Source organism: Schistocerca nitens, chromosome 4, assembly GCF_023898315.1.
Source record: "Schistocerca nitens isolate TAMUIC-IGC-003100 chromosome 4, iqSchNite1.1, whole genome shotgun sequence".
Taxonomy (NCBI): domain Eukaryota; kingdom Metazoa; phylum Arthropoda; class Insecta; order Orthoptera; family Acrididae; genus Schistocerca; species Schistocerca nitens.
The window spans coordinates 673,408,942-673,434,940 of record NC_064617.1 but is presented as its reverse complement, the minus strand read 5'-3'; the positions used below and the strand labels follow the sequence as shown (position 1 = coordinate 673,434,940).

At 44.7% G+C, this 25,999-nt stretch overlaps 1 protein-coding gene across 1 annotated transcript in view; it reads right to left on the bottom strand.

Annotated features, from left to right (window-relative positions):
- The window catches only part of LOC126252497 (probable Na(+)/H(+) antiporter nhx-9), a 665,019-nt gene that overhangs the window by 166,912 nt on the left and 472,108 nt on the right, over positions 1-25,999 (bottom strand). The window contains exon 3 of the mRNA XM_049953392.1: positions 12,142-12,602. Within this exon, the coding sequence (XP_049809349.1) occupies positions 12,142-12,602 (461 nt within the window). The remainder of the gene's footprint in view (positions 1-12,141; positions 12,603-25,999) is intronic.

Sequence of the window (25,999 nt, the reverse complement as noted above, 5' to 3'; positions counted from 1 at the left end):
TCTGATTAGTTTAAACAATTTGCTTCTTAGAGCAAGAGTTTTCATTTGGAGATCTCAGAGTTTTGACCATGTATTCTGCTGCCCAATTGACTTCTGAGAGCACAAATTTTCATCTGGAGATCTCGGAATTTTGACCAACATAGAATATCATGTTTATGTCACATGTACTCCACCTCCCAAGTGACAGTTTCATTTCAGGGTGACTTTACAAGTCTCCACCCTGTAGTGCAGGAAAAAAACCTACAGCCAAGCTCGCCATGTAACTGTCAAAGTTCCTCATTTAGACCCTGCACCTACATCTACATCAACATCTACTCCACCAGCCACATAATGATGTGTGGTAGGGGGTACTTTTGATATCACAAACTGATGCCGCCTCCTCTGTTCAGTCACAAATGGCACATGGCAAGAATGACTGTCGGTAAGTCTCTGTATTAGCCCTAATTTCTTGAATTTTCTTGTCATGGTCATTGAAAGAGACGTACATGGGAGGAAGTAATATGTTGTCCAATTCTTTCCAGAAAACACTCTCTCGAAATGCACAACACCTCTATTGTAGTGTCCGTCACTGTAGTCTGTTGAGCATCTCTGTAACGCTCTCATTCCAGCTAAATGATCTTGTGATGAAATGCGCGATTCTTTGTTGGATCTCCTCTCTGTCTCTCTCTCTCTGTCTCTCTCTCTCTCTCTCTCTCTCTCCTATGAGTCCTACCTGGTAAGGATCCCAAATCAATTAACAATACTCTAGAATTGGTCAAAAAGTGCCTTGTAAGACACTTCCTTCGTGAATGAGTAATGTTTTCTTAAGATTCTTCGTATGAACCTTAGCCTGACATCTGCTTCTCAAACTATTTGTTTTACATGGTCATCCCACTTAAGGTCACTCTGGATATTTAGGTATTTTATGGTAGATACTGTTTCCAGACATTTGTCATAATTTACTCAGCACCACAGGGCCCACTCATGCCTCAGAACGAGGGTACAAGCCAATAACTGTGCTGAGAACCCACGAATGTGGTTAGCTGTGGTGATGACCACTTTCAGAAATCTTTGAAAGTAACAGAGATTTGTCTCCGATCCTAGGTGACATGTTGTTTGTGCTGATGTGAGTGATGATTTCCAGCCGACTTCAACTTGAGCTTTTGGTTGCTACTAGGGGGGCCTTGGTGCAGAATTCCTTCCAGGACAGACACTGAGTGCATAATGGTTTGTTTCCCCTCATGTGAGGCTATTTCATCAAGAGGGTCAATCAAACTTCTAATGCTCATGCTTCCTTCAGCCAGAAACATCTTTTCCCCTTTCTAATGACGTCCAGACAAAAACGAAGTTGAAACCACTGCTCAGTGAGGACATGTAAGTCCTACCAGCTCTGCTTCATCACAGTAAGGCAACGCCTCACACATATGTGTTATATATACTGGAACAGCCTTTCGCCAATTTACCATATAGGAACTTTTCTGCAAAATAAATCTAGACTAGATACCACATGCCAGTCATCAACAGGTGACTATATGGTGCCAGGTCAGTATTCTTTGAGGACCACACCGGCAATAGAGAAAACTCTATCTATATCTACATCTATGCTCTGCAAACCATTGTGGCGTGGATGACAGAGGCCCACTGTACCAGTGCTTTTGAGGCCCAATGTACCAGTTACAAGGGACGGAACTTTAATAGCGGAAACTATTTATTTACCACACGTACAAAATAGATACGTGTTTAAAAGTTCTGTTGTTGTTGGTGTTGTTGTGGTCTTCAGTCCTGAGACTGGTTTGATGCAGCTCTCCATGCTACTCTATCCTGTGCAAGCTTCTTCATCTCCCAATACCTACTGCAACCTACATCCTTCTGAATCTGCTTAGTGTATTCATCTCTTGGTCTCCCTCTACGATTTTTACCCTCCACGCTGCCCTCCAATGCTAAATTTGTGATCCCTTGATGCCTCAAAACATGTCCTACCAACCGATCCTTCTTCTAGTCAAGTTGTGCCACAAACTTCTCTTCTCCCCAATCCTATTCAATACCTCCTCATTAGTTACGTGATCTACCCACCTTATCTTCAGCATTCTTCTGTAGCACCACATTTCGAAAGCTTCTATTCTCTTCTTGTCCAAACTGGTTATCGTCCATGTTTCACTTCCATACATGGCTACACTCCATTCAAATACTTTCAGAAACGACTTCCTGACACTTAAATCTATACTCGATGTTAACAAATTTCTCTTCTTCAGAAACGATTTCCTTGCCATTGCCAGTCTACATTTTATATCCTATCTACTTCGACCATCATCAGTTATTTTACTCCCTAAATAGCAAAACTCCTTTACTACTTAAGTGTCTCATTTCCTAATCTAATCCCCTCAGCATCACCCGATTTAATTTGACTACATTCCATTATCCTCGTTTTGCTTTTGTTGATGTTCATCTTATATCCTCCTTTCAAGACACTGTCCATTCCGTTCAACTGCTCTTCCAAGTCCTTTGCTGTCTCTGACAGAATTACAATGTCATCGGCGAACCTCAAAGTTTTTACTTCTTCTCCATGAATTTTAATACCTACTCCGAATTTTTCTTTTGTTTCCTTTACTGCTTGCTCAATATACAGATTGAATAACATCGGGGAGAGGCTACAACCCTGTCTCACTCCTTTCCCAACCACTGCTTCCCTTTCATGCCCCTCGAGTCTTATAACCGCCATCTGGTATCTGTACAAATTGTAAGTAGCCTTTCGCTCCCTATATTTTACCCCTGCCACCTTCAGAATTTGAAAGAGAGTATTCCAGTTAACGTTGTCAAAAGCTTTCTCTAAGTCTACAAATGCTAGAAACGTAGGTTTGCCTTTTCTTATTCTTTCTTCTAAGATAAGTCGTGAGGTTAGTATTGCCTCACGTGTTCCAACATTTCTACGGAATCCAAACTGATCTTCCCCGAGGTCCGCTTCTACCAGTTTTTCCATTCGTCTGTAAAGAATTCGCGTTAGTATTTTGCAGCTGTGACTTATTAAACTGATAGTTCGGTAATTTTCACATCTGTCAACACCTGCGTTCTTTGGTATTGGAATGATTATATTCTTCTTGAAGTCTGTGGGTATTTCGCCTGTCTCATACATCTTGCTCACCAGATGGTAGAGTTTTGTCATGACTGGCTCTCCCAAGGCCATCAGTAGTTCTAACTCAGGTCTTTCAGTGCTCTGTCAAACTCTTCACGCAGTATCTTATCTCCCATTTCATCTTCATCTACATCCTCTTCCATTTCCATAATATTGTCCTCAAGTACATCGCCCTTGTATAAACCCTCTATATACTCCTTAAAAGTTCTACTGCCCTGAAAGTAGTCACCAGCGTTGTGTATAACCCATTGTCAGTGATGTGGAAGTTTAGGATACTCTTTGCAGTGCCATTTGTGGTAACGGTTCAAGCAGTGCAGTTTATAAGTAGCAGTTCTGAAGCAAATGCTGTGAAGTGTTTCCTTCAGTTTAGAAATCAAGTTGAACTCACAAAGGCTTAAGTCAGGGGAGTGCTGGAGGTGGTATAGCACTTAGCAGGCCCATCAGTCAAAGAAATTAGTAACAGCTTGCACTGTGCACGCTTGAGCATTGTCCTGCAAAATGATGGTCAGATTCTGCAGAAAGTGTTATCACTTCTGTCTCTATGCTGTTCATTTTTTGAGCACAAACTATCGCCAGCTTAGAAACAGAAACGATGACCCTTTCTGCAGGACCTGACCATCATTTTGCAGGACAAATCTCAAGCACGTACAGTGCAAACTGTTACTGATTTGTTTGACTAATGGGGCTGCTAAATGCTATTCCACCAACTGCACTCCCCTGACTTAAGCCCTCATGAGTTCAACTCAATTTCTAAACTGAAGGAAACACTTCACAGCATTCGCTTCAGAACTGCTACAAATTCGTCAGGCAATAGACCGCGCTGCTCAAACTGTCAACACAACTGGCACTGCTAAGAGTAACCTATGACTTCCACATTGCTGACAATGGGTTATACACAATGCTGGTGACTACATTGAAGGTCAGTCAAACTTTGAAACCTGTATCTATTTTGTACGAGCTGTAAATAAATAGTTGCCATTATTAAAGTTCCAATACTCATATTAGGCCTTTTTTCCAATTCCACTAATGTATGGACTATGGGAGAGCTAATTGTTTATATGCCTCTGTGAGTGTTGTAATTAATGTAATTTTATCCTCATGATCCCAATAGGAACAATATGTAGGGGGTTGTAGTATATTCCTAGAACTATCATTTACAAACAGTTCTTGAAACTTCGTCAGTAGACTTCCTTGGAAAAGTTTGCATCTATGTTTATGAGTCTGCCTGTTCAGTTCTTTCAGCAGCACAGTGACACTCTCCCATAGGTCAAACAAATCTGTGACCATTCGTGCTGCCCTTCACTGTATACATTTAATATTCCCTGTTAATCCTATTTGGCTGTTTGATTTATTTATTTATTTATTTATTTATTTATTTATTTTGGGGGGGGGGGGGGGGAGGAGGACCAAACAATGAGGTAATCAGTCTCTTGATCAAAGAGTGGTGTATGCAGAAGAATGTTTCCTGGTCTGGTCGGGTAAGGAGGCTAAAAATGTAATGGACATCTTTTGAACCAACAATAATAGAAGCAAGTTGGAGATAGGGAAGTCAGCAGGTGGGCACCCGTGGGGTTCTCCATGTGACAGGAAATGTCTCACCTGTACCTGTCCCATCCCTGATCCATGACAGTCAAGAGTGCACACTATTCAACAGAGTGTGACACACAGAATAGAAAATTGGGTGCGGCAGAAATGAGGCAAAACAAATCAACTAAAACAGGGTAAAAGAGTGATGAAAGAGTAGCCTCATCAAGGAAATAGAGTTGGGGATCCCCTAGACCTAGCTCACAGCGGGAGACACCTGCTCCCCCCAAAATCCCCAACCACCCAGTCCTACTCTGGAGGACTTATAACTGAGAAAAAATACCACTTTCACGGAGAAAACTGAGAACCAGGTCAATTATCTGTGAATTGTCTACCAATAATAGAGGAAATGAATCTGGAAGTCCAAACTTAGCATGAAGGACTAAAAGGAGGGTGCATTGCACCAAGATCTGAGCTACTGTCTGTAAGCCTTCACAACCACAATGTGGAATTGGTTCGTTACACATAGGAAAACTATGGGTTAGTCTGTCATGATCAATGTGGAGATGACATAGGACTGTGGATTCCTTCTGGAATGCTGCAGTAGTGTCCTTGATTGTGCAGAGTTATTTAGAAGAGGTATCAGCCCACCAGATGACATTCAGTTTCCGAACAAGCAGAGCTTTGCTGTGCACCCAAAAATTCACACCCAGGGCTAGCAAAGCGAAAGGGGAGCGAGTAAATGCTGCTCTAATCAAAGGGACAGCCAGTTCATTTCCTGGGACATTGAGACCCGGAGCATGACAACTAAGCAGGCAGCATGAAGAAGTTCAGCAAGAAGGTCGTGAACAGTGGAGACCAAAGGGTGACAAGAATTTGGCAAATAGCCTGAAGACTGCTCATCAAGTCAGTACATATCAAAACATGGTCAAGGAATGCTCGCTTAACAAAATGGAGGGCTCTGATAACGGCTGTCAGCTCTGCCATTTCCTGGGAGTAAGTAGCATTCCATACCAGCAGGGGATGTAGAAGCATATCCCATTTAATCCACAATTTTAGAGCAGTTGATGTAAAATACGACAGCACCTTGGATCTCTTGAAGAACTGGATGATGAACAGATGCTGTAAGGTCTTTGGGGGTGACGGAGACTTTAAGACCTTGGAAGAAATCGGTCCTAATCCATAGCTTGAGCAACATCCAAGGCGGGCTGCGTAAAAAACATGGGGAGCACAATCCACGGACTGGAGATGGAGATCTTGGCAGAGAGAAGCGAGGCATATTCCAAATGGTAGTTCCTCACAAACACAGGAATCAGGAAACGACACAAGGGATACATGTGATGATAATGGAACTGTCGAATAGTGATGGTAAAGGAGACCAAGAGCTAGTACCATCGAATCTGAAGGGGGAAGATCGCCACTTCAACAAGGAGACTGTTTACAGGATCAGTGTGAAATGCACTGGTGGGCAGATGCACACCGTGATGGTGAAATGGGTCTGACAGTTTTAAGGCTTAAGGAGCCGCCAAGCCATAAACCTTGCAACTGTAGACCAGTCAATATGAAACCAAGGTTCAGTAAATACGGATAAAGTGTAGCACAATCTACACCCCAAGATGGGTGAGCAAGGAAACATAGAGCATTAAGCTTCTAAACACATTTAGTCTTCAGATGACGAATATTGAACAGACAGGTCAGCTTTTTATCAAAAAGGAGGCCCAAGAAATGGAACTGGACTACAACGTCCAGTTGCTGGACACCTAAGCAGAGTGCTGGGTCAGGATGGACTGTGGTAAAACAGCAAAAACTAAAGACCCGGGTTTTTGTAAGGGAGAATTGGAAAACATGGCAAAAAGCTCATTATGTAGAGGCCCACTGGACTGCACATTGGAGCTGTTGTTCAGCAGAGGCTACCATGTGGCAGCTGTACCAAATACAAAAATCTTTGACATACAATGCAGGGGTGACCGGAGGCCCAACCGAGCTCAATAACCTATTAATGGCGATAAGGAACTCAACACAGAGCTCTGGTGGACGCCGTTATCTTGAATCCATGGGGAGCTGAGAGAAGTGCCGAATCTAACCCTAAATAATCGGTGGGATAAAACTGAGAAATAAAAAGTGGTAGGGAACCTCAAAAGTGCCAGTTATGAATGGTGAGTAAAATTTGATGACGCCAAGCGAGGTCATATGCCTCATACAGGTCAAAAAAGACTCCAGCAAAATGTTGAAGTTTCTAAAAAGCCTGTTGGATTGCTGTTTCCAACCTAAGCTGATGTTCGGTTGTGGATCATCCCTCCAGGCAACCACGCTGAAAGGGAGACAATAGGCCCCAAGCTTCGAGGAACCCAGCATAATCTGCAAGCAACCATCCTTTCAAGAAGCTTACAGAGAATGTTGGTCAGGCTAATAGGCAGGTAACTGTCAAGAGACTTTGCGTTCTTTCCTGGCCTAAGGATTGGGACCATTATGCTGTCTCACTATTGTGAGGCGAAGGCACCTTGGAGCCAAAGCTGGTTGAAGACGAGATATTGCCTTTAAGGAACATTCAAGTGTTGAATTATCTGATCGTGAACTGAAACAGGGCTCGAGGCTGTGTCGTGGGCCGAGGCGAGACCCTGAAGTAGTATAGGATTCAGCTTGACGAAGAGTGAAATGTAAAGGGAGGTCTTCAACTTCTGCAGTAGAAACGTAGCTGGATAGGAGGAGGACACCAATGCTATCACAAAGTGGGTCACGAGGTGTTCTGCAAGAACTGATGAATCAGTACAATGATCACCCTGTAGGGCAAGACCACAAACAGCTGTTGAAAGTTGACAGTCCATAAGACTGTGGAGACTGGCCCACACCTGAGATGAAGAGGCTTGCGTCCCAAGAGAGTAAACCGAGCGAGGTGGCGCAGTGGTTAGACACTGGATTCGCATTCGGGAGGACGACGGTTCAGTCCCGTGTCCGGCCATCCTGATTTAGGTTTTCCGTGATTTCCCTAAATCACTCCAGGCAAATGCCGGGATGGTTCCTCTGAAAGGGCACGGCTGACTTCCTTCCCCATCCTTCCCTAATCCGATGAGACCGATGACCACACTGTCTGGTCTCCTTCCCCAAAAACAACCAACAACCAAGAGAGTAAATTGCGCTCCCAGCATTCCTTCTTACTGTGTTTAATTAAATAACGAGCCTTAGCATGAAGTTGGTCTGCAAAGGACGTCATTTGAATCGTTGCAGGGCTCATCGGCTATCTCGAAAAGCTATTGCAGTGTCTTTGGTCTGGAGTCCTGAAAAAACAGCAAAGGCAGTTTCAGCGGCGCGATGATTGCATCTCAGATGCCTTGCACAACCTCATGAATACAATCTGACAGAGAGGCAAAGAATATAACACCAGAGGCATACAAAGGCTAGTTAGCTCTGACAAGTGCTCAATGTGTTAATCGGTCTGTCTACTTGTGGCAAGGAATCCACATCATCACTGCGAAGAGGTCACTGTCACAAAGGTCATCGTGTAGTGGCCAATGTTGGGAAGCTACGCCATTAGGGAAAGAGATTGTTTGATCAATAGCTGAATAGGAGCCATGGGAAGAACTGAAGTGGGTGGGAGAACCATCACTGAGGAAGTACAGATCATAGTCCGTGAGAAGCCGGTCAATTAAACAAAGTGGTAATATCCAACAGGGGATGGTGTGTGTTTTAGTCCCCAAGCAAGAGAAAAGGGAGGAAAGTTGTTGGTTTAATGCAGTCAATTCAACACAAGTAAGTGGTCTGCCTGGAGGTAAATAAACGTTACAAATGGTGATCGCTGAGGTCATTTGCACCCACACCACTATGACATCCAACTAGGTCATTTACCAACGACATCTGTATGAACCTAAGTACAGACCCCTCCAGATATACTCTTGGGACCAGCACAGTTCTGACAGAATGCGCGATAACTACAGGGAGTTGAATAATGATCAATAGTGAAGTGCATTTCTTGGAGAGCAATGCAAACCCAGAAGAAGAGGAAACAAGGTGTTGTAGTTCCAGTAGGTAACAGTAGTACTATGACAATTCCACTGAACGATGAAGTGATTGGTGCCAGGTTAGGCGTTAAGGGGACAAGGGGGCTGGTCATGTCACATCATCACTGACTGTCACCAGTGGGGATAGAACCACACCCACAAACATAGGGTCAGAAGCCGAATATGTGGGGAGACCTGGTGCCTCTGGGGGCATCAGAGGAGTCATGTCCTGAGCCTTCTTCTCCCTTTCCTTATCCTTCACAACCTTTGGTGGAAAAGGTTCCTTCAATGGGCTATCTACACGGAGTGTGGGGACAGATGAAGAGTGGACAGACCTTGGACCCACAGGTGATGGTTACTTCAGCCATTATTTGGTGTTAGGCCTCCATTTAGGAACTGCTGGGGAGAGAAATACAGAGAGGGACTGTGCTGGGAGATCTTATTTGGGAAGGTTGAGGTTGGAGGGGGGGGGGGGGGGGTGAGTGGGTGATGGTCATGATGTTAGTGTAATTGATCATCATATCCATTGGATGTAGGCGTTTGTTTTTCTTCCATGTCTCAGTATATGATGGTCAATAGATTTGTGTTCTTTGATATTCTGATCCTTCTTGGAAACTGGGCAAACTGGCGAATGTGAAGGGTGATGTTCCATGCACTTGACACATAAAGGTGGCTGTTCAGGAGGACTATCTTCGTGACATGATCGTCCACAGTTGCTGCATTTTGGGTCTGCTGTGACCAGGAAGACATAAGCCCAAAGCATAAACATCTGAACCACCTCACAGGCGGTGGGACACACAGTTTCACATCAGACCTGTGCACCATGACCTTAACCTTCTCCAGAAGGACGTTCCTTCAAAGGCTAAGATAAAGACGTCCATTTCCATGTGATTATCCTTGGACCCTTTTAATAGATATCTGATAAAATGTACACTTCGCTGTTGGAGATTAGCTTGGAGTTCCTCATCTGTAAGTGTAAGATGTCTGTGGAAAATGATTCCTCGGACCCTGTTCAAGGTTTGTGTACAGCAATGGTCACAGACATGTCACCTAGACGATAACGTGTCTGAAGAGCTGTAGTAGATTGGGCAGCAGAGGAAGCTTTAATTAATAACGCACAATTTCGCATTTTCCCCAGAGACTCCACTTCCACAAATTTGTCTTCAGTGTTTTCAACGAAAAATAATGGTTCTGATGCAGTAAAAGTATCCCCATCAGTCTTAGTACAATTGGGTGAAGTATTTCGCTCCCAGATCTCTGGCCCATTCCTCTTCCTATGGCGTATCCAGGAGGGAAACTTCGTGGGGTCATATCTCTGTGTATTATAATGATCTTTACCATCTGAGAAGTCTGCTGGAGTCTTGTGCCTAACAGTGGAAGACAGTTTAATTCACTTCATGTGCGAATCGACGACTATGGTATCATCCACTCAGAACACATGCTCTCCTCATCATTGCCACGCAACCACAGCAGTAGTTACCTGGCCTGTAAACCATTGCCCGGATCCCTGTGCACCAGCCATGAGGCGCACAGACTCCTTGGCTTGAGTGGGGAGTTTCCAGCTCTGGTACCAACAGTGTGATCCCTGCGTGGTCACAGGGTGTGCAGGTACATGACGCTCTCCTCATCACAACAGAATAGTTACCATTTTGGGCTTAGTATCTTTGCAAGAAATGAACGTGTGTAGTGAAAGAAGGTACAAAAGATGGAATATACACTACGCTGGACGACCTTCCCTGCATTATCCGCACTTCTGTAAAATTTGGAAAAGGAGTAGCAAGTCAGATCCAACAATGGGACCATATAGTTAAGACTGAAAAGTTGTAAAATGCCAGAAGGCAAAAAAACGAGGGTCCAAAAATCATAAATCAGATCCAAGGACAATCGGTACCAAGAAGATCATCCAATGGAAAGGTAGATACGAAAAAAGAATACTAGAAGGATAGACTTGCAGCATGGAAAGAGAAGTAGTGCTGCCGGGGTGGGGCCGCCTAGTGGCCAAGCACGAACTCGCAAAAATGATGTGAGCCTCCTGGGTGGCGTTAGTCCTATTTTGTATGGGTCCCACACACTTGAGCAGTATTCGAGGATGGGTCGCACATATGATTTGTGAGTAATCTCCTTTGTAGACTGACTGCATTTCCCTAATATTCTACCAATAAACTTAAGTCTGCTTCCTGCTTTACTCAGGACTGGGTCTATGTGATCTTTCACTTCATGTCGTTACTAAGTGCTACACCCAAGTATTTGTATGAGTTTACAGATTCCAGTGGTACAGTCGATAGTGGATACATGAAGGTGGTCAACAGTTGCCAACCCAGCTGTTTGACGAAACCTATGTGGAGCTGCAACAACGTACTTAAATTCGGCAAACCATGCTATTCTTTTCCCTGCACAGACGCAATGAAGAGATACCAGTAAACAGTTTCTATCTGCAATGCTTAATGGTTATTTAGTTCTTTTTCTTAAGTTCTCCACAGATAATGTTCATGATGAACGTTATGATGTTTAACGGGTCACACGAACCAGAATTGCACACATGAATTATACGCATGTATATGACAATACATGCAGGCCGTTTACTTGAGTGCGAAGTTACTCAAAAATATTATCCTGTGTGAGACCAGCGAATGAAAACACGTAATGTACGTTAATCTTATTAACAGAATCTTCCGTCGGTTCTTGGTAGAACAACATTACAATAAATTAAAAGCACCAGTTTGCTTTTGTTCTACAATATTACTTTTATTGTTAACCGATTTTCGGCTTACAAGGCCATCTTCAGACAGTAAATGTCTGAAGATGGCCTTGTAAGCCGAAAACCGGTTAATAATAAAAGTAATATTGTAGAACAAAAGTAAACTGGTGCTTTTCATTTAGTACGTTAATCTACTGATTCGGATGTTCTTAAAGTTAGAAAATATATAAATGATGCAGTAACTGAACATAATGATTAAAGGGTTTTACAATGAGATTGTTACAGTTTCAGTTTTCATGAATATGCACGTCCATAGAGTGTCATTACATCTTGTTTGTACGTTACGTAAACTGGAGACGTCAGAATTTTGATAGTACAACAGTAGATGAGCCCTTTCCTCAAAGTTGAAATAAAGGATATTTGTCCAAAATTTATTAAGGACTTTAACGAAACCATGATTCATTATTTTGTATGGTGAAATTTGGTACAGAGACTGACAACAATACATCTGCTAAAAAAACTAATTCTTCGTCCTGATTCAAATCAAACGGTAGATCATTGACAAAGAACAAAATCAACAAAAGACACGGGATACAACTCTGTGAAAAGCACTTGTGGTGCCTCTCAGATATTCCAACCCAGATTTCAACAAGTTACTTGGTGATATTCACATATTCCTACGTCTGCCGACTAGAAGCTATTACTTCGCCAAATGGCGTTATGATTTTACGGGAATCCCATATTCCTAGCGTACTCCCGTCGCCTTCGCAGTAAGCTTTGCGTCTTAGAGAAGCGGGATGCTCGCGCTGACTTACCACTGTCACGGCGTCGTTGAGCAGCGATTCTCCAAAAACGACGATGTAGAGGATCTCGTTGACGTGGATCTCCTCGAACACGGCCAGCACCGCAACGGGGTCGACTGCCGAGATGAGTGCAGAGAAGAGGAACATGTCCAAGAGAGGCGTCTCGCAGCCGAAGAGGTCGGTCTGTCCCGCTGCCCACAGTGACAAGCCGATAGTCAGTGTGTTGAAGATGGTGCCTACCACGGCGAAGAGCAGGATCGTGCCCAGGTGGTCGAAGAACAGCCGGTTGGGCATGAAGTAGCCGGCGTCCAGGATGATGGGCGGCAGCATGTACAGGAAGAAGATGTCGGGCGTAAGGGTGCTGACGTGCACCTTGCCCGCGTAGAAAAGAATAGCCCCGATCAGCAGCCCCACCACGATCAGCAGGCAAGACTCCGGGAACATCTTGCTCACCTTCGGCGCCATGTGGAAGGCTGCACACAAAGAAATGACACAGCCGTCAGTTGTGGACTACTCTCTCCAGCTCTCAGCACCATATACTGCATCTAACAACAGTATGACATTTATACAGAGGGGTCCAAAAAAATGTATCCACTCTTTAAAAGTCCATAACTTGCAAACTAATTGACGGAGTTGCCTCATTTTTGGTGAAAGTGTAGTTTGAAGTCTAACTTAAAGATATCACTGTAGGTTTCCAGAATGAGATTTTCACTCTGCAGCGGAGTGCCTGTTTTCCTTTTTTTGTTCTTTTTTTTGTTTTTGTTTAAAAATTTGTATTGAACAAACTAAAAGTACATATATATTCACTATGCAAGAGTTCTTCAAGGTACCATTTAAAAATATACAAATGACTGTTAGTTAAACAAAAAAATATATTAAAAAAGAAAAACATTAAATACAACAAAATATAACATATTCTGTCTTCTTCCTTTTTTTTTTTAAAAAAATTGTGTTTGTTTTTGGTCGATGCATGAGGACGTGGATAAGGTTGTTGCATCATGTGACAGGTAGGCATGGTACACCCCAACTTTGAGGGGGGTCAAGGAAGACGCTGCGGAGATAACCGGCAAAAGTTTGTCGGTAAGATGGTTTTCGGGTGAGGGTGCTATGCGCGGTCACTACTTTGTACCAGAAGTCAAGGACTGTATGTGGACCACTCTGAAAGAGATATTCTAAAGCTTGTCCTCGAAACCAGATTAGGGTATGGTGCTTAGCAAGAGGGTAGTGAAATGTCTGGGGCAACAGCAGGAAATCCGGGGTTACCGTCGTTGGCGGGGCACGGAGGTAAAAGCCCACGATTCGTTGGATGATGTGCCATACGTTTTGTTTCAGGGGGCACGTAAGACGGTGCTCGTCGGTGTCTTCGAGCTGACAGTCAGGGCAGAGTGGGGAGGTGGCCAGTCCTATGCGATAAAGTCGACTATTAGTCGGGAATTTTACATAGACTAAAACATACCAGAGTGCAGACACAGACGACGGTAAAAAGGGTGCATGCACACACCCCCAAACCGTGCGCCAGTTAATGTCAGGATGCTGGAGCACCATGGGGTCGCAAGGGTTGGACAGCATAAACAAACGATAATAATCTTTTGTACGGGGAGGACGGGTGACTGGAAGATCGGCCCGAACGTAGCTGAGTTCTATGAAACAATTGGCGACGTAGGACAATAATGGAGAAATAGGTGCCACATTGATCGGTGGATCGAGAGAAGCTGGTCGGAGGATATCTAAGAGACTGCGTGTTAAGGACGGGACCGGCCCCTGCCAGTGCCGCAACAGAGTGTGGACAAAGAGTGCAGAAGAGTGTGCCCGCACGTTGATGAGTCCGAGGCCACCTTTTGCAGGAGGCAGTGTTAGAGTGTTGTAGCGGACTTTGAAAAGTGCCCCTGCTGACACGAAATATCCAAAGGCTGATTGGATGCGGCGGCCAAGGAGTAACGGCATTGGGAGGATCTGGGCGACGTGTACCAATTTAGGGGCGACATAGATGTTGACATAGGACACACGTTGGAGTTGGTTTAAGTTACGGTGCACTTGACCGCGGACATGGTGCCGAATCGACTGCAAAAGCCGCCGGTAAGCCAGGGCCACTGTGCGGTGTGTGGAGCTCGTAAATTCGATACCCAAGTAACGAAGGGTGGCACTGACTGGGAGTGGGGTCGGCACCATAGCCGGGAGGCCGCGCCCGATGGGCATCATAGTCGATTTACGGACATTAAGAATGCTACCAGAAAGACGTCCATACTGGTGGATCCATTGGATGGCGTCATTGAGTTCCGTGGAGGAGCAGGTGAGAAAGAGGAGATCGTCCGCATAAGCCCTACAGTGAAAGGTGTGGTCACGCAAAGTGAGGCCCTGCAGTCTAGAGGTAAGTCCAGTGATGAGGGGCTCAAGTGCAATGGCATATAATAAAGTAGACATAGGGCATCCTTGACGCACAGAGCGGCGTATAGGAATCGGTCCTACAAGCCTCCCATTGACTTGTACCATCGAGACCGCGGGAAGTAGTAACCGGCGAATGGCATCGACAAAAAGCAATGGGAACCCCATACGTGTCGCCACCATGAGGAGGAATGGGTGTCGAACGCGATCAAAGGCACTCGTGAAATCGACGGATACCAGTGCTGCACGAAGGCGACAAACCGACGCCAGTGCAATGAGGTCACGGCATTCTCCTAGGGCTGTTTGTAAGGTGGCCCCACAACCACGTGCAGTCTGCTCAGGTGAAAGGACCGTAGGTAAGACGGTGCGTATGCGCGCTGCTAAGAGGCGTGCATAGATTTTATAGTCTGCTTTCAAGAGTGTAAGGGGGCGATATGCAGAGACATGAGACCCTCCCTTCGGTTTAGGCACAGGTAGAAGAATGCCAGTGACGAATTCAGGTGGAATTGGGAAGGACGGAGTAAAGAGTTCCTGAATCATTTCCGTCCAGTGAGGAAGCATTAACGTGGTGAACGCCCGGTAAAACTCCACTGGGATACCATCTGGTCCGGGTGATTTGTTCTTGGCCCCTTTGTTGATCGCATCTACCACCTCTTCTGCGGTGATTGCAGACATCATGGACGTTGACTCCGCTACGGTGAGGGTCCGATCAGGGGAAGGACGGAGATCATCAGGAATGGGCGTCGCCATCGGTTCATCATCATAAAATTGGCGATAATGTTCAGCAAAGGCAGACACGACTGCCGCCTGTGTTGTGTGGTGAACACCATCGGAGGTCGCGATGTTGGGGACGAAAAGCCGACGTCGACGACTATGGTCGGATGCGGCATGGATTGTGGATGGGGTTTCGTCGTGGAGGAGGTCTTGTCGTCGGGAACGCACCACGACACCATGCAGTCGTGCACGTTGAAGAGAGAGGAGACGAGCTTTAGTACGTTGTCGTTCCCTGTGGGTGTCTGGTGATGGAGGGAGCGCATCGAGCTCACGGAGGACGGCGTAGTGAAAATTTGTGGTGTCTCGATGCCATGCTGCTGCTTCCTTGCCACATTGTATGAAGGCCTTTCTGATCGCAGGTTTGGCACATTTGAGCCACCAATGGAACGTGGATGTGTACTGCGGAAGGCGTCTTTCGCAAGACGCCCATGTAGTGGCAAAACATTGTCGGCAGTGTGGATCATTAAGGAGGGAGGTATTAAGCTTCCAGTAACCTCTGCTGCGCCACACTGACTGAGGTGGCAGAGCCAGGGAGCAAATGACGGCGCAATGGTCCGAAAATGCAAGGGGCCATCGTTCAGCTTGGGCGACTTCATTGCCGAGGTGAGCAGAGACATAAAACCGGTCCAGTCTGCTCGCAGAATGTGCTGTATAATGGGTAAAACCGGGGGTATTGCCATGAATTTTCTCCCAAACGTCCACTAGATGAAAATCTTCGATTAAGGTGAGCAGCGCCGGGCATGGCGAATAACCAGGCACTTGGTCCTGCGGATGGAGGACACAGTTGAAATCGCCTCCCATGATAAGGCGATCATAGCGTCCAGAAAACAGGGGCGCCACGTCATGTCCGAAGAAAGTGGACCGCTGCCGACGGTTCGTGGAGCCAGACGGAGCGTAGATATTGATGACGCGCGTGTCGAAGATGGTAACAGCCATGCCTCTTCCACAGGGAAGGATTGTCGTGTCCATGAGTGGGATTCCTTCGCGTATGTAGAAAGCCACTCCACGCCCTGATGGATCACATGTGGACGTGTATGAGTCGTAGCCGTAGACTGGTGGTAGTGTGGCAACGCGTACTTCCTGAAGAAGGGCGACGTCGACGTCAGAGGCCCGAAGCATGTCACATAGGAGTTGCAGCTTGGGTGCAGTGCCGATCATGTTGATGTTCAGTGTGGCAAACCGGTACGTTTGTTTCAGTGGTGGTGAACGCGCATCTACCATCACCAAGGGAAGTAAGAGGAGGGCACCGACAGGAAGTCCCGTCCCATCAGCTGCAATGCCTCGCTTTTGATGTTAACAGGCAGCCTCGTCCGGCGGAGGCAACTCATCCGGAGGAGGGGGCGTACCTTCCTCAATGTCGTCGGCCCATGCTCCTGTGCCGTGGGTCTGTCCAATGTCCATGGGAATTGCGTCGTGGTGAGAGAGATCTGGAGTTGTCGGTGGGGAGACAGGCGTCTCAACCGGCGCACCGATCGTTACATTGTGCGTGGCGACCTCCATAGTGGTCCCGTCCTGCGAAACGTCTTGTTCATCGTGAAAGTTGTCCGCCGACCTCTGCGTGGAAATGTCGGCTGCTTGGGTGTCGTCTTCGTCGTCGCGGGTGGCAACGCTCTGAGAGCCCGTGGGTGAACGGCGACGGCGTTTGCGCCTACGTGGCGAGCGTTGTTTGCGCACGTGTTCCTCAGTGTCGGACGACGGCAAGGAGGAGCGTCGACCTGGTTCGAAGGCGTCGGTGGGTACAATGAAATTGTTAAACAGGTGTTGTGAAGATGTACTGGTCTCCTCAGCGTCCGGTGCGGGAGCCTGTTCGGCGGCAAGGTTGTCAGGTGGGACGTCTGCACCGTCCGTTGGTGACTGGGACGGTGGGACGTGCCGATCGGAAGGACCGGGCGACGGACTGGACGAAACTGTAGACGTGGCAAGAGCCGCTGCGTAAGTGACCGGTAGGGCGGTCATCGTGGGTGTGACGGACGCTTCCGACAACGGGAGCTGCGCGACACGTCGTTGAAAGCATTCAGACCGTAGGTGACCTTCTTTCCCGCAACCGGAACAGGTCCGAGGTTGGCCGTCGTACATTATAATGGCACGGCAGCCTCCGATACGTAGATAGGAAGGCACGTGTTTCTGCAACTCGATACGGACCTGTCTAACACCGTTTAAAACTGGATAGGTCTGAAATTGGACCCATCGTTCGGCAACATGTTCCAGAACGTTGCCATAGGGACGGAGCGCCTCGATGACGACGTCTGCAGGTAGTTCGAACGGCAGTTCGAAGATCCTTATCGTCCGTGTGCCGAGACCTGCGTGATCGACGGTAACGGGTCCGACGTTGCCGTCGGAATGACAGAAGCGCAGTCCACGTTTTGCCTCTTGAAGCACCTTGTCGCACGCCGCATCGTTGATCATTTTGACGTAGACGGTACTGCTAACTATGGACAAGTGGATACCAATTAGATCCGTTGCTGGTATTTTAACTTCATCGCGTATAAATCGTTCTACCTCCAGGGCCTTGGGTCGGGCGAAGTCGGAACAAAAGTTGAAACGTAATGTCTTCTTCCGATAGTTGTGCGCCATGGTGGTCTAGAAGGAAAACGGCACTTACAGCGGCCGAAGTAAACACAAACACACCGTGCGCGCCTCGCCCGCAGCGCTCTGGCGCGTGACCGCCTCGCAGCACTGCCGGCGGCAGACTGCCCAACTGAGCTACCGAAGCACGACTCACGCCCGGTACTCACAGCTTTACTTCCGCCAGTACCTCGTCTCCTACCTTCCAAACTTTACAGAAGCTCTCCTGCGAACCTTGCAGATCTAGCACTCCTGAAAGAAAGGATATTGCGGAGACATGGCTTAGCCACAGCCTGGGGGATGTTTCCAGAATGAGATTTTCACTCTGCAGCGGAGTGTGCGCTGATATGAAACTTCCTGGCAGATTAAAACTATGTGCCCGACCGAGACTCGAACTCGGGACCTTTGCCTTTCGCGGGCAAGTGCTCTACCAACTGAGCTACCGAAGCACGACTCACGCCCGGTACTCACAGCTTTACTTCCGCCAGTACGTGAGTCGTGCTTCGGTAGCTCAGTTGGAAGAGCACTTGCCCGCGAAAGGCAAAGGTCCCGAGTTCGAGTCTCGGTCGGGCACACAGTTTTAATCTGCCAGGAAGTTTCATCACTGTAGGTGTTCGAAATGGTCACCATTAACATACACACACAAACGATGCCGCCGAACTGCAGCACGAACTACTCACTGCAACGTGTTCAGTTGGATATTTGCGCATGAATGTACGATGGACTCTCGAAGTTCATCCAAGTCCAGAGGAGTTAGGTCGGTCTGGGAAACGTGGTGGATACTCCACAGCACCTCCACGGCCTATCTATCTTCCTGGTAGATTTTCGTCGAGATACGCCCTAACACGATTTTGGTAGTGGGCTGGGGCATCATCTAGTTGAAAGTAAACTCTTCCGTCTCCATACAAGTCTCGGATGGCAGGTAAAATGATGTCTGAAGCTTCTCACCGGGAACTGTGCCGCCAAAGAAGAATGGCCCAATCAAGCCCCGGTAAGACAACCCACACCACACATTTACTCCTGGCAAATTCACGGCTTTGTCTACATGGACGTTCGGATTTTCGGCGGCCCAGTAGATGCAATTGTGGCGATTTACTGTACCATTGAGTTTGAACTGTGCCTCATCAGACCACACAATCATCTCTGCAAACTCTTCATCGTTGCGCACCATATTAGTAAACCACTCGCAGTACTCCATTCTACGATCTGGGTCGTCCTCGTTCATTCCGTGTAGCAATCGTGGGATGTAGCACTTCCACTTTGCTGTCTTTAAAATTCGCCGAACATTTGAACGACTCACTCCAGTTTTACAGGCACACTGTCTGACAGACTTCTGTGGTGAGCGAGTGAATTGTTGTAACACACGACGGGAATCAGCTGGACTCGTTACTGTAACAGGTCGTCCAGATCGTTATTTGTGTACATCTTTAACACAGCCTTCGGCTTCAAATTTGTCTCGAATGCGACGAATCGTTAAACGTGTCGGTGGCTCTGTCTGATACTCATTTCGCCATTGCCGTTGAACCTCATTAATGTTTTCGTACTTAAAATACCACTTCAAAACTGACTTCCTTTCATCGAATGTAAGCCTTGCGCCAACTATGTTTACTCGAGTAACTAGTTGCAACTAAGAACAAAACACTGACTATATGGCGACTGCCATCTGACAAAACAAAACAAAGCAATACAACACTTGTGTGGCGATTGCCGGAACTACAAACTATTAGACTATCAAAGATGAGACAACTCCGTCAATTAGTTTGCCAGTAATGGACTTTTAAACAGTGGATACATTTTTTTTTACTCCTCCGTATTTATTGTCTGATGCTCTTGGACAATCACAACTGCATTAAATATTACAAAAATATAAATTATAAACAACCAGTTAATTAAACAAAAGGGAAAAAATCAAAGACCTTCGATCCAATCAGATGCTTTAGTTCTTTCACAGATTCGGCGACGGCACGTACGGTGCAATCCTGAACGATTTGCGGCACTGTGTGCGTCATCTCAGTGCAATTACGGTTTGGAAAGTCTGGCCATCTTCGTCTGCAGAAAGCTGCAGCTGTTCACCGTCTCCCATATCCGATTCGGTTTGGTTTGTGCCAGGTGGAGCCAGGAAGGTTGAAGCCTGACAGTCTGATAGTGACGTTTCCAACTCGCGAGAGGCTTTGCTGGGGTGTGAATGATCACTCTGATTCATGCAGCCGCAGGACAGTGCTAGTCAACAAGCTCATACCGGTTTCTCGGGCTGACGAGATTTCACTCGGATTGTAGAACCATGCTGAGTGATATCATGTGATGGAAGAGAATCATTCTTCTGTGTTATTTTCCATTACCAAGCGAAAACTTACTGTTTTCTTATGAGTTGTGGGGTGACGTTTCTTAGCACTAGCAGCCAATGAACAGACGCAAGCAGAAGCGCACGACGATGGTTTAATACATCTAGTAAATTTCATGAAAGAATAGAACTTTTTTGCTGTTATTTCATGGCTGGTAAACTTGATTATTCCAACGATCGTATAAAGAATTCCAACAACGTACAGTTCATTGTTGGCAGCCGTCTGAATTGGTCAGTCTATCAGCAGCGACTGGAAAACCGAGTTTCGTGCCTTTACTAAACATTTTCATTTGAAAGGCTGGCACTGCCACATAAATCAAAACAGAACTGGATGATGTCCACGTGGACTCTGCGCCATCATTAGAGACTATTTACTTTTGTATTAATGAAGTTAAACATGGTCGGACAAGCACCGAAGACGAGGCGTGCACTGGCCGTCCAACTGAGGTCATCACAAAGGAATCCATTTGCAAAATCCATGATATGGTAAGGCGAGACCGCCGAATAAAAATCTGTGATATTTTTGAGATAGGCCTCTCAACTGTGATGGCTATGAAAACGCTGTGTGTGAGGTGGGGGTGCTGCTATTGCTCACAGTCGACCAAAAGCGCATCTAGCACAACATTTCAACAATATGTCTGGCGTTGTTTAGTAGCAATCCGCAAGACTTTTTGCGCCGATCTGTGACTTTCGATGAAATGTGGATGCATCTTTCCACACCAGAGTCAAAACAGTGAACAAAGTATGGTGAGAGTGCACTGAGGAAGGCAAAGAATATTTTGTCAGCTGGTAATGTGATGGCCACTGCAGTCTGGGATTCCCCAGGAATAATCCTCATAAATTATTTCGAAAAAGACAGAACCACAACTGGACTCTGTTATACTTGGTAGTTGAATCGTTTTAAATTTGCACTGGCTGAAAAACGATCAAGTTTGGTATGCAAAAAAGTGAGCTTTCAACAGGATAACGCTCCATCAGCGATTAACTATGGTGGCAGTGCATGAACTGGGCTTTGACTTGGTTTCTCACCCGCCCTGTTCACTAGACTTAGCCCCAAGTGGCTTCTTCCTGTCCTCCAACTTGAAACTTTGGCTTGCTGGAACGAAATTTTCATCAAATGAGGGAGTGATAGTTGTAGTCGACGAGTATTTTGCAGAGTTTGACAGAAACAATTTTTCCAGTGGGATGGAAAAAATTCAAATGGCTCTGAGTACTATGGGACTCAACTGCTGTGGTCATCAGTCCCCTAGAACTTAGAACTACTTAAACCTAACTAACCTAAGGACATCACACACATCCATGCCCGAGGCAGGATTCGAACCTGCGACCGTAGCAGTCGCACGGTTCCGGACTGCGCGCCTAGAATCGCGAGACCACCGCGGCCGGCTGGGATGGAAAAGCTGGGAATCGCTGAACCAAGTGTATATCCCTCAATGTAGACTACGTCGAGACGTAAGGTAAGTTGTTTACGAGACAAATTTCTTTAGCTATTTTACCAGGTTTATCAAACAACCCTCGTACCACAATGTGCACGATAGTTTGCGGAAGGTGAACAGTCAACAGGTGGAAGGGAACTGTTGAGCCATACAGTTGAATGAACAGTACTCTGTTGATGATTAGTAAAGCCAGCGCTGGGGTTCTCAGAGTGTTTTTATCGGATGCCTGTCGAATTCCAATTAGCTTCTGCAACAAATTATTGTGGCTCTTCGCTTTTGCTACTCGTTTGCTAATACTGCTACTACTACTACTACTACTACTACTACTACTACTACTACTACTATGCTATGGTCTAAACCAGGGGTTCCCAAACTTTTCCTCTGACGGAACACTTTCTTAGAATTCCGATACTTTGATGAATACTTTCATCTTTGAAAGTTAATAAATTTTTTTAAAAAATGAGAAAAACTTTTTTTTCAGTGATTACTTCAATTCTGAATTATAATTAATAACACAGAAATCACAATAATATTTTTAAAAATATGTGTCGTCAAAATTAAAAAAAAAAGGCATGTTATTAAAAGGTTTTCGCGGAACACTTATTCACTTCCTATGGGACACCAGTGTTGTGCGGAATACAGTTTGGGAAACACTTGTCTAAACAATATCGAGAAGTTGGTTTTCGACCAGGAAAACTTTTTTGATCATTTTATATGCAATCATATTATCACAAGGGCAGCGTCCAAATACTGGCTGTTTAAAACCAAGTTCTGTCTGCCCGAGAAAATTTCATGTCTTGCAGGACATTTGTTAAATAACATCTACGTCTACACTCCACAAATCACTATGAAATGGATAGAAAAGGGTACTCATCATCCTGCCAGTTCTTATGGCTACGTGTAAGAATCACGGGAAGAATGATTGTTTAAATTCCTTGTATGCGCTGAATCAAGCCTGCTCTTGTTTTAATGATCTCCACGGGAGCGATCCGAAAGAGACTGTAATAAACCTAAATTTCTTACTTAAAACTGATTTTTGAAACTTTATTAAATAGGCTTTCACGGGATTGTTTGCGTCTACATTCAAGCGTCCACCCGTTTAGTTTTACGGCACTTCCCTGACGCTCTCCGACGCTGACCAACCTGTGGCCATTCGCGTGTGTACGCTGTCATACCCTGTTTGCTACGGGCACCACACATTTGAGGAATACTGTAGGGTGGATCGTACGAGTATTTTGTGAGCAATCTCCTTTTAAGGCTGAGTGCATTTTTCTAGCATCTTTCCAATGAATCGAAGCTTACCATCTGATTAACCTATGACGGAGTCTATATCATTGTTCCATTACATACTCTCTGAAACAAAGAAGAAAGGCCAAGGAGGAGAATAACTGGATAATTATGTACATATCTGGAGTGGGGTATCAAAAGCAGTAAGAGCCAAAGCAGGAGTCTCCATTATGATAAAGAAATCATGGAAAGAAAGAATCACAAATTGGACATTCATCAATCAACGTATTATAACTGTTGAAATGACATTATTTGCTAGGGAAGTTGTGATTATTGGCGTATATGCACCCACGAACGACACAAAAGATAAGGAGAAAGATACATTTTGGGACACCCTCAGGGAGATTATTGAAAAAATCCCAAGAAAAAAGGAACTGATTATCATGGGAGATCTGAATGGAAGGGTAGGAATTAGAGAATCTTGTAGAATAGTAGGAAAACATGGAGAGGACGAATATAATGACAATGGGGAACGATTGATTGCAATTTGTGAACGATTTGATCTAAAAATTACCAACACATTTTTCAAACATAAGGACATTCATAAATATACTTGGCAACAGAACACCAAAGAACTTCGTTCTATAATAGATTATATTATCATTAGGCAAACAAGCAGTTTCAAGGCAGTAGACGTCAGATCTTATAGAGGAGCCCAGTGTGGATCAGACCACTATCTAGTTAAAATGAAGTCTTTCTGGCCATGGAAGAATGCAAGGAGTGATACAAGTAACATAAATAAAACGAGCCAGACTGAGAAAGATGAAAATTTACCTTTTAATATTGACAGCCTACAAGACGAAAGTATCAGAACACTCTTTGCGGCCAGGATGGAAAGGAAACTGGTTGAAGCATTTGAAGGAAGTACAGAGGAAATATATGACTATATAAAAGCTAATGTGAAAATCATAGCAACAGAGGTGTTGGGTAAAAAAGTTAGCAACCACAACCGTGCAGCAGAGTGGTGGTCAGAGGAACTAGAGGTCCTCGTTAGAGAAAAACGAAATGCATTCCTTCAGTGGTTGAATGATAAATCAGAAGAAACAAGGTCAATATACAAGGAAAAGAAGAATGAAGTGACGAAAAAATAAGGATGGCAAAAAATGAAGCATGGGAAAGAACATGTGCCAAGGTGAATAGCAAATTAGGATTTGGGAGAGCAAAAGAAGCACGGTCAGTATTGAAAGGACTTCGTCAGGATACAAAAAGCAAAACTAATCTCCAGCTGATAACACAAAAGGAATGGGAAGAGTATTTCCAAAAATTATTAAATGAGGACAGAGAAGAATATCTAGAAGAAGGAACAGGGGAAGATAAAGGACATGAAGATGATGAGATCCAGATTTTAGAAAGTGAAGTACTTCAGGCGTTGAGAACAGGAAAGAATGGTAAATCACCGGGACCATGCAATATCAATCTGGAGTGTCTGAAATATGGTGGTGACAAAATTGTGAAACTGATAACACAGCTCTTCAACAACATGATAAATGGAGATTCAATACCCAACGAGATGAAGCTAGGTTACATTAATACAATATTTGAGAAAGGAGATCGCAAAATTTGTTCAAACTATCGAGGAATTTGTGTTACAAACACATTAATGAGAATTTTTGCGAAAGTAATTAAAAACAAGCTGGAAAAAACTTTTAGAACCCAAGAAGAACAATGTGGATTCACGGCTGGGAGATCATGTGTAGACCATATTTTCACATTACGACAGATTTTGGAGAAACATAGGGAAAATTCAAAAAATATAGGATTAATTTTCATAGATCTAGAAAAAGCGTATGATACTGTTCCAAGAAAATTACTTTGGAGAGCACTACATATGGCAAACATAAACCCTTCTTTGATTAAAATAATACAACAGATGTATAAAGATAACATTTGCCAAGTTAAAGTTGGTAATAAACTTTCACAGAAATTTAGAACAAGCAAAGGCCTTTTACAGGGTTGTTCCATGTCACCATCATTATTTAAAATCTATATAGATATTAGCCTTAGAACATGGTCTCGTAAATGTAATAGTATGGGATTAGAAATAAGAGATGGAGTGTACCTACATCATTTATTATTTGCTGATGATCAAGTAGTCGTAGCACAAGATGGGGAGGATGCTAACTATATGTGCAATCAACTAGCAGTAGCATACAAAACTTGGGGTTTGAAGATTAATTACCCAAAAACAGAATACTTGACTAATGATTCAGATGAGCTATACATTGAAGGAAAGAAAATCAAAAAGATAAACACTTTCTGTTATTTGGGATCCATTTTAGAAATCGAGGGAAAATCAGAGTTAGAAATCAATAAAAGAATTAGTAGCGGACGGAGGGTCATTGGGATGCTTAACTCAGTCTTATGGAGCAGGAATGTAATGAGCAGAACTAAAAAATTAATATACAAATCCATATTAGAGAGTGTGGTTCTGTATGGAACGGAGACCTGGACAATTAACATGAAGCACATTAGAAAATTACAAGCTCTAGAGATGGACTTTTGGAGAAGATCGGCAAGAATCTCCAGGAAAGAAAAGATAAGGAACACCGAAGTAATAAGGAGAATGGAAATAAAAGAAAGAATATATGACATAATGGATACGAAGAAATTACAGTGGTACGGGCATGTACGACGAATGGAGGAAGCCAGAATACCAAAATTGATACTGGAGTGGGAACCGGAGGGGAGAAGAAGAAGAGGACGACCTGTGACCACCTGGCTCCAAAATGTACAGCACACAATGAGGAGAATGGGCGCAGAGGAAGAGGACACGCAAGATCGAAACACCTGGAGAAATATTTTGAGAGTACAGTTTAAGAACGTTTATTGTTTGTATTGTAATTTCCAAGTAAATTATTATGTTGGAGATAAGCCTCTGTAATGAGGAAAAGCTCAAAAAAAAAACATATTTCTACAAATTACTACACCGAGATATTTGTATGAGTTGACAGACTGCGACTGTTACTGATATTTCAGTCATACGATGTTACGTTTGTTTCGTTTTGTGAAGTGCATATTTTTACATTTCTGAAGTTGCCACTATGAAACAGTATCAAGACATGACTGAATATTTGTGCACCTTTTC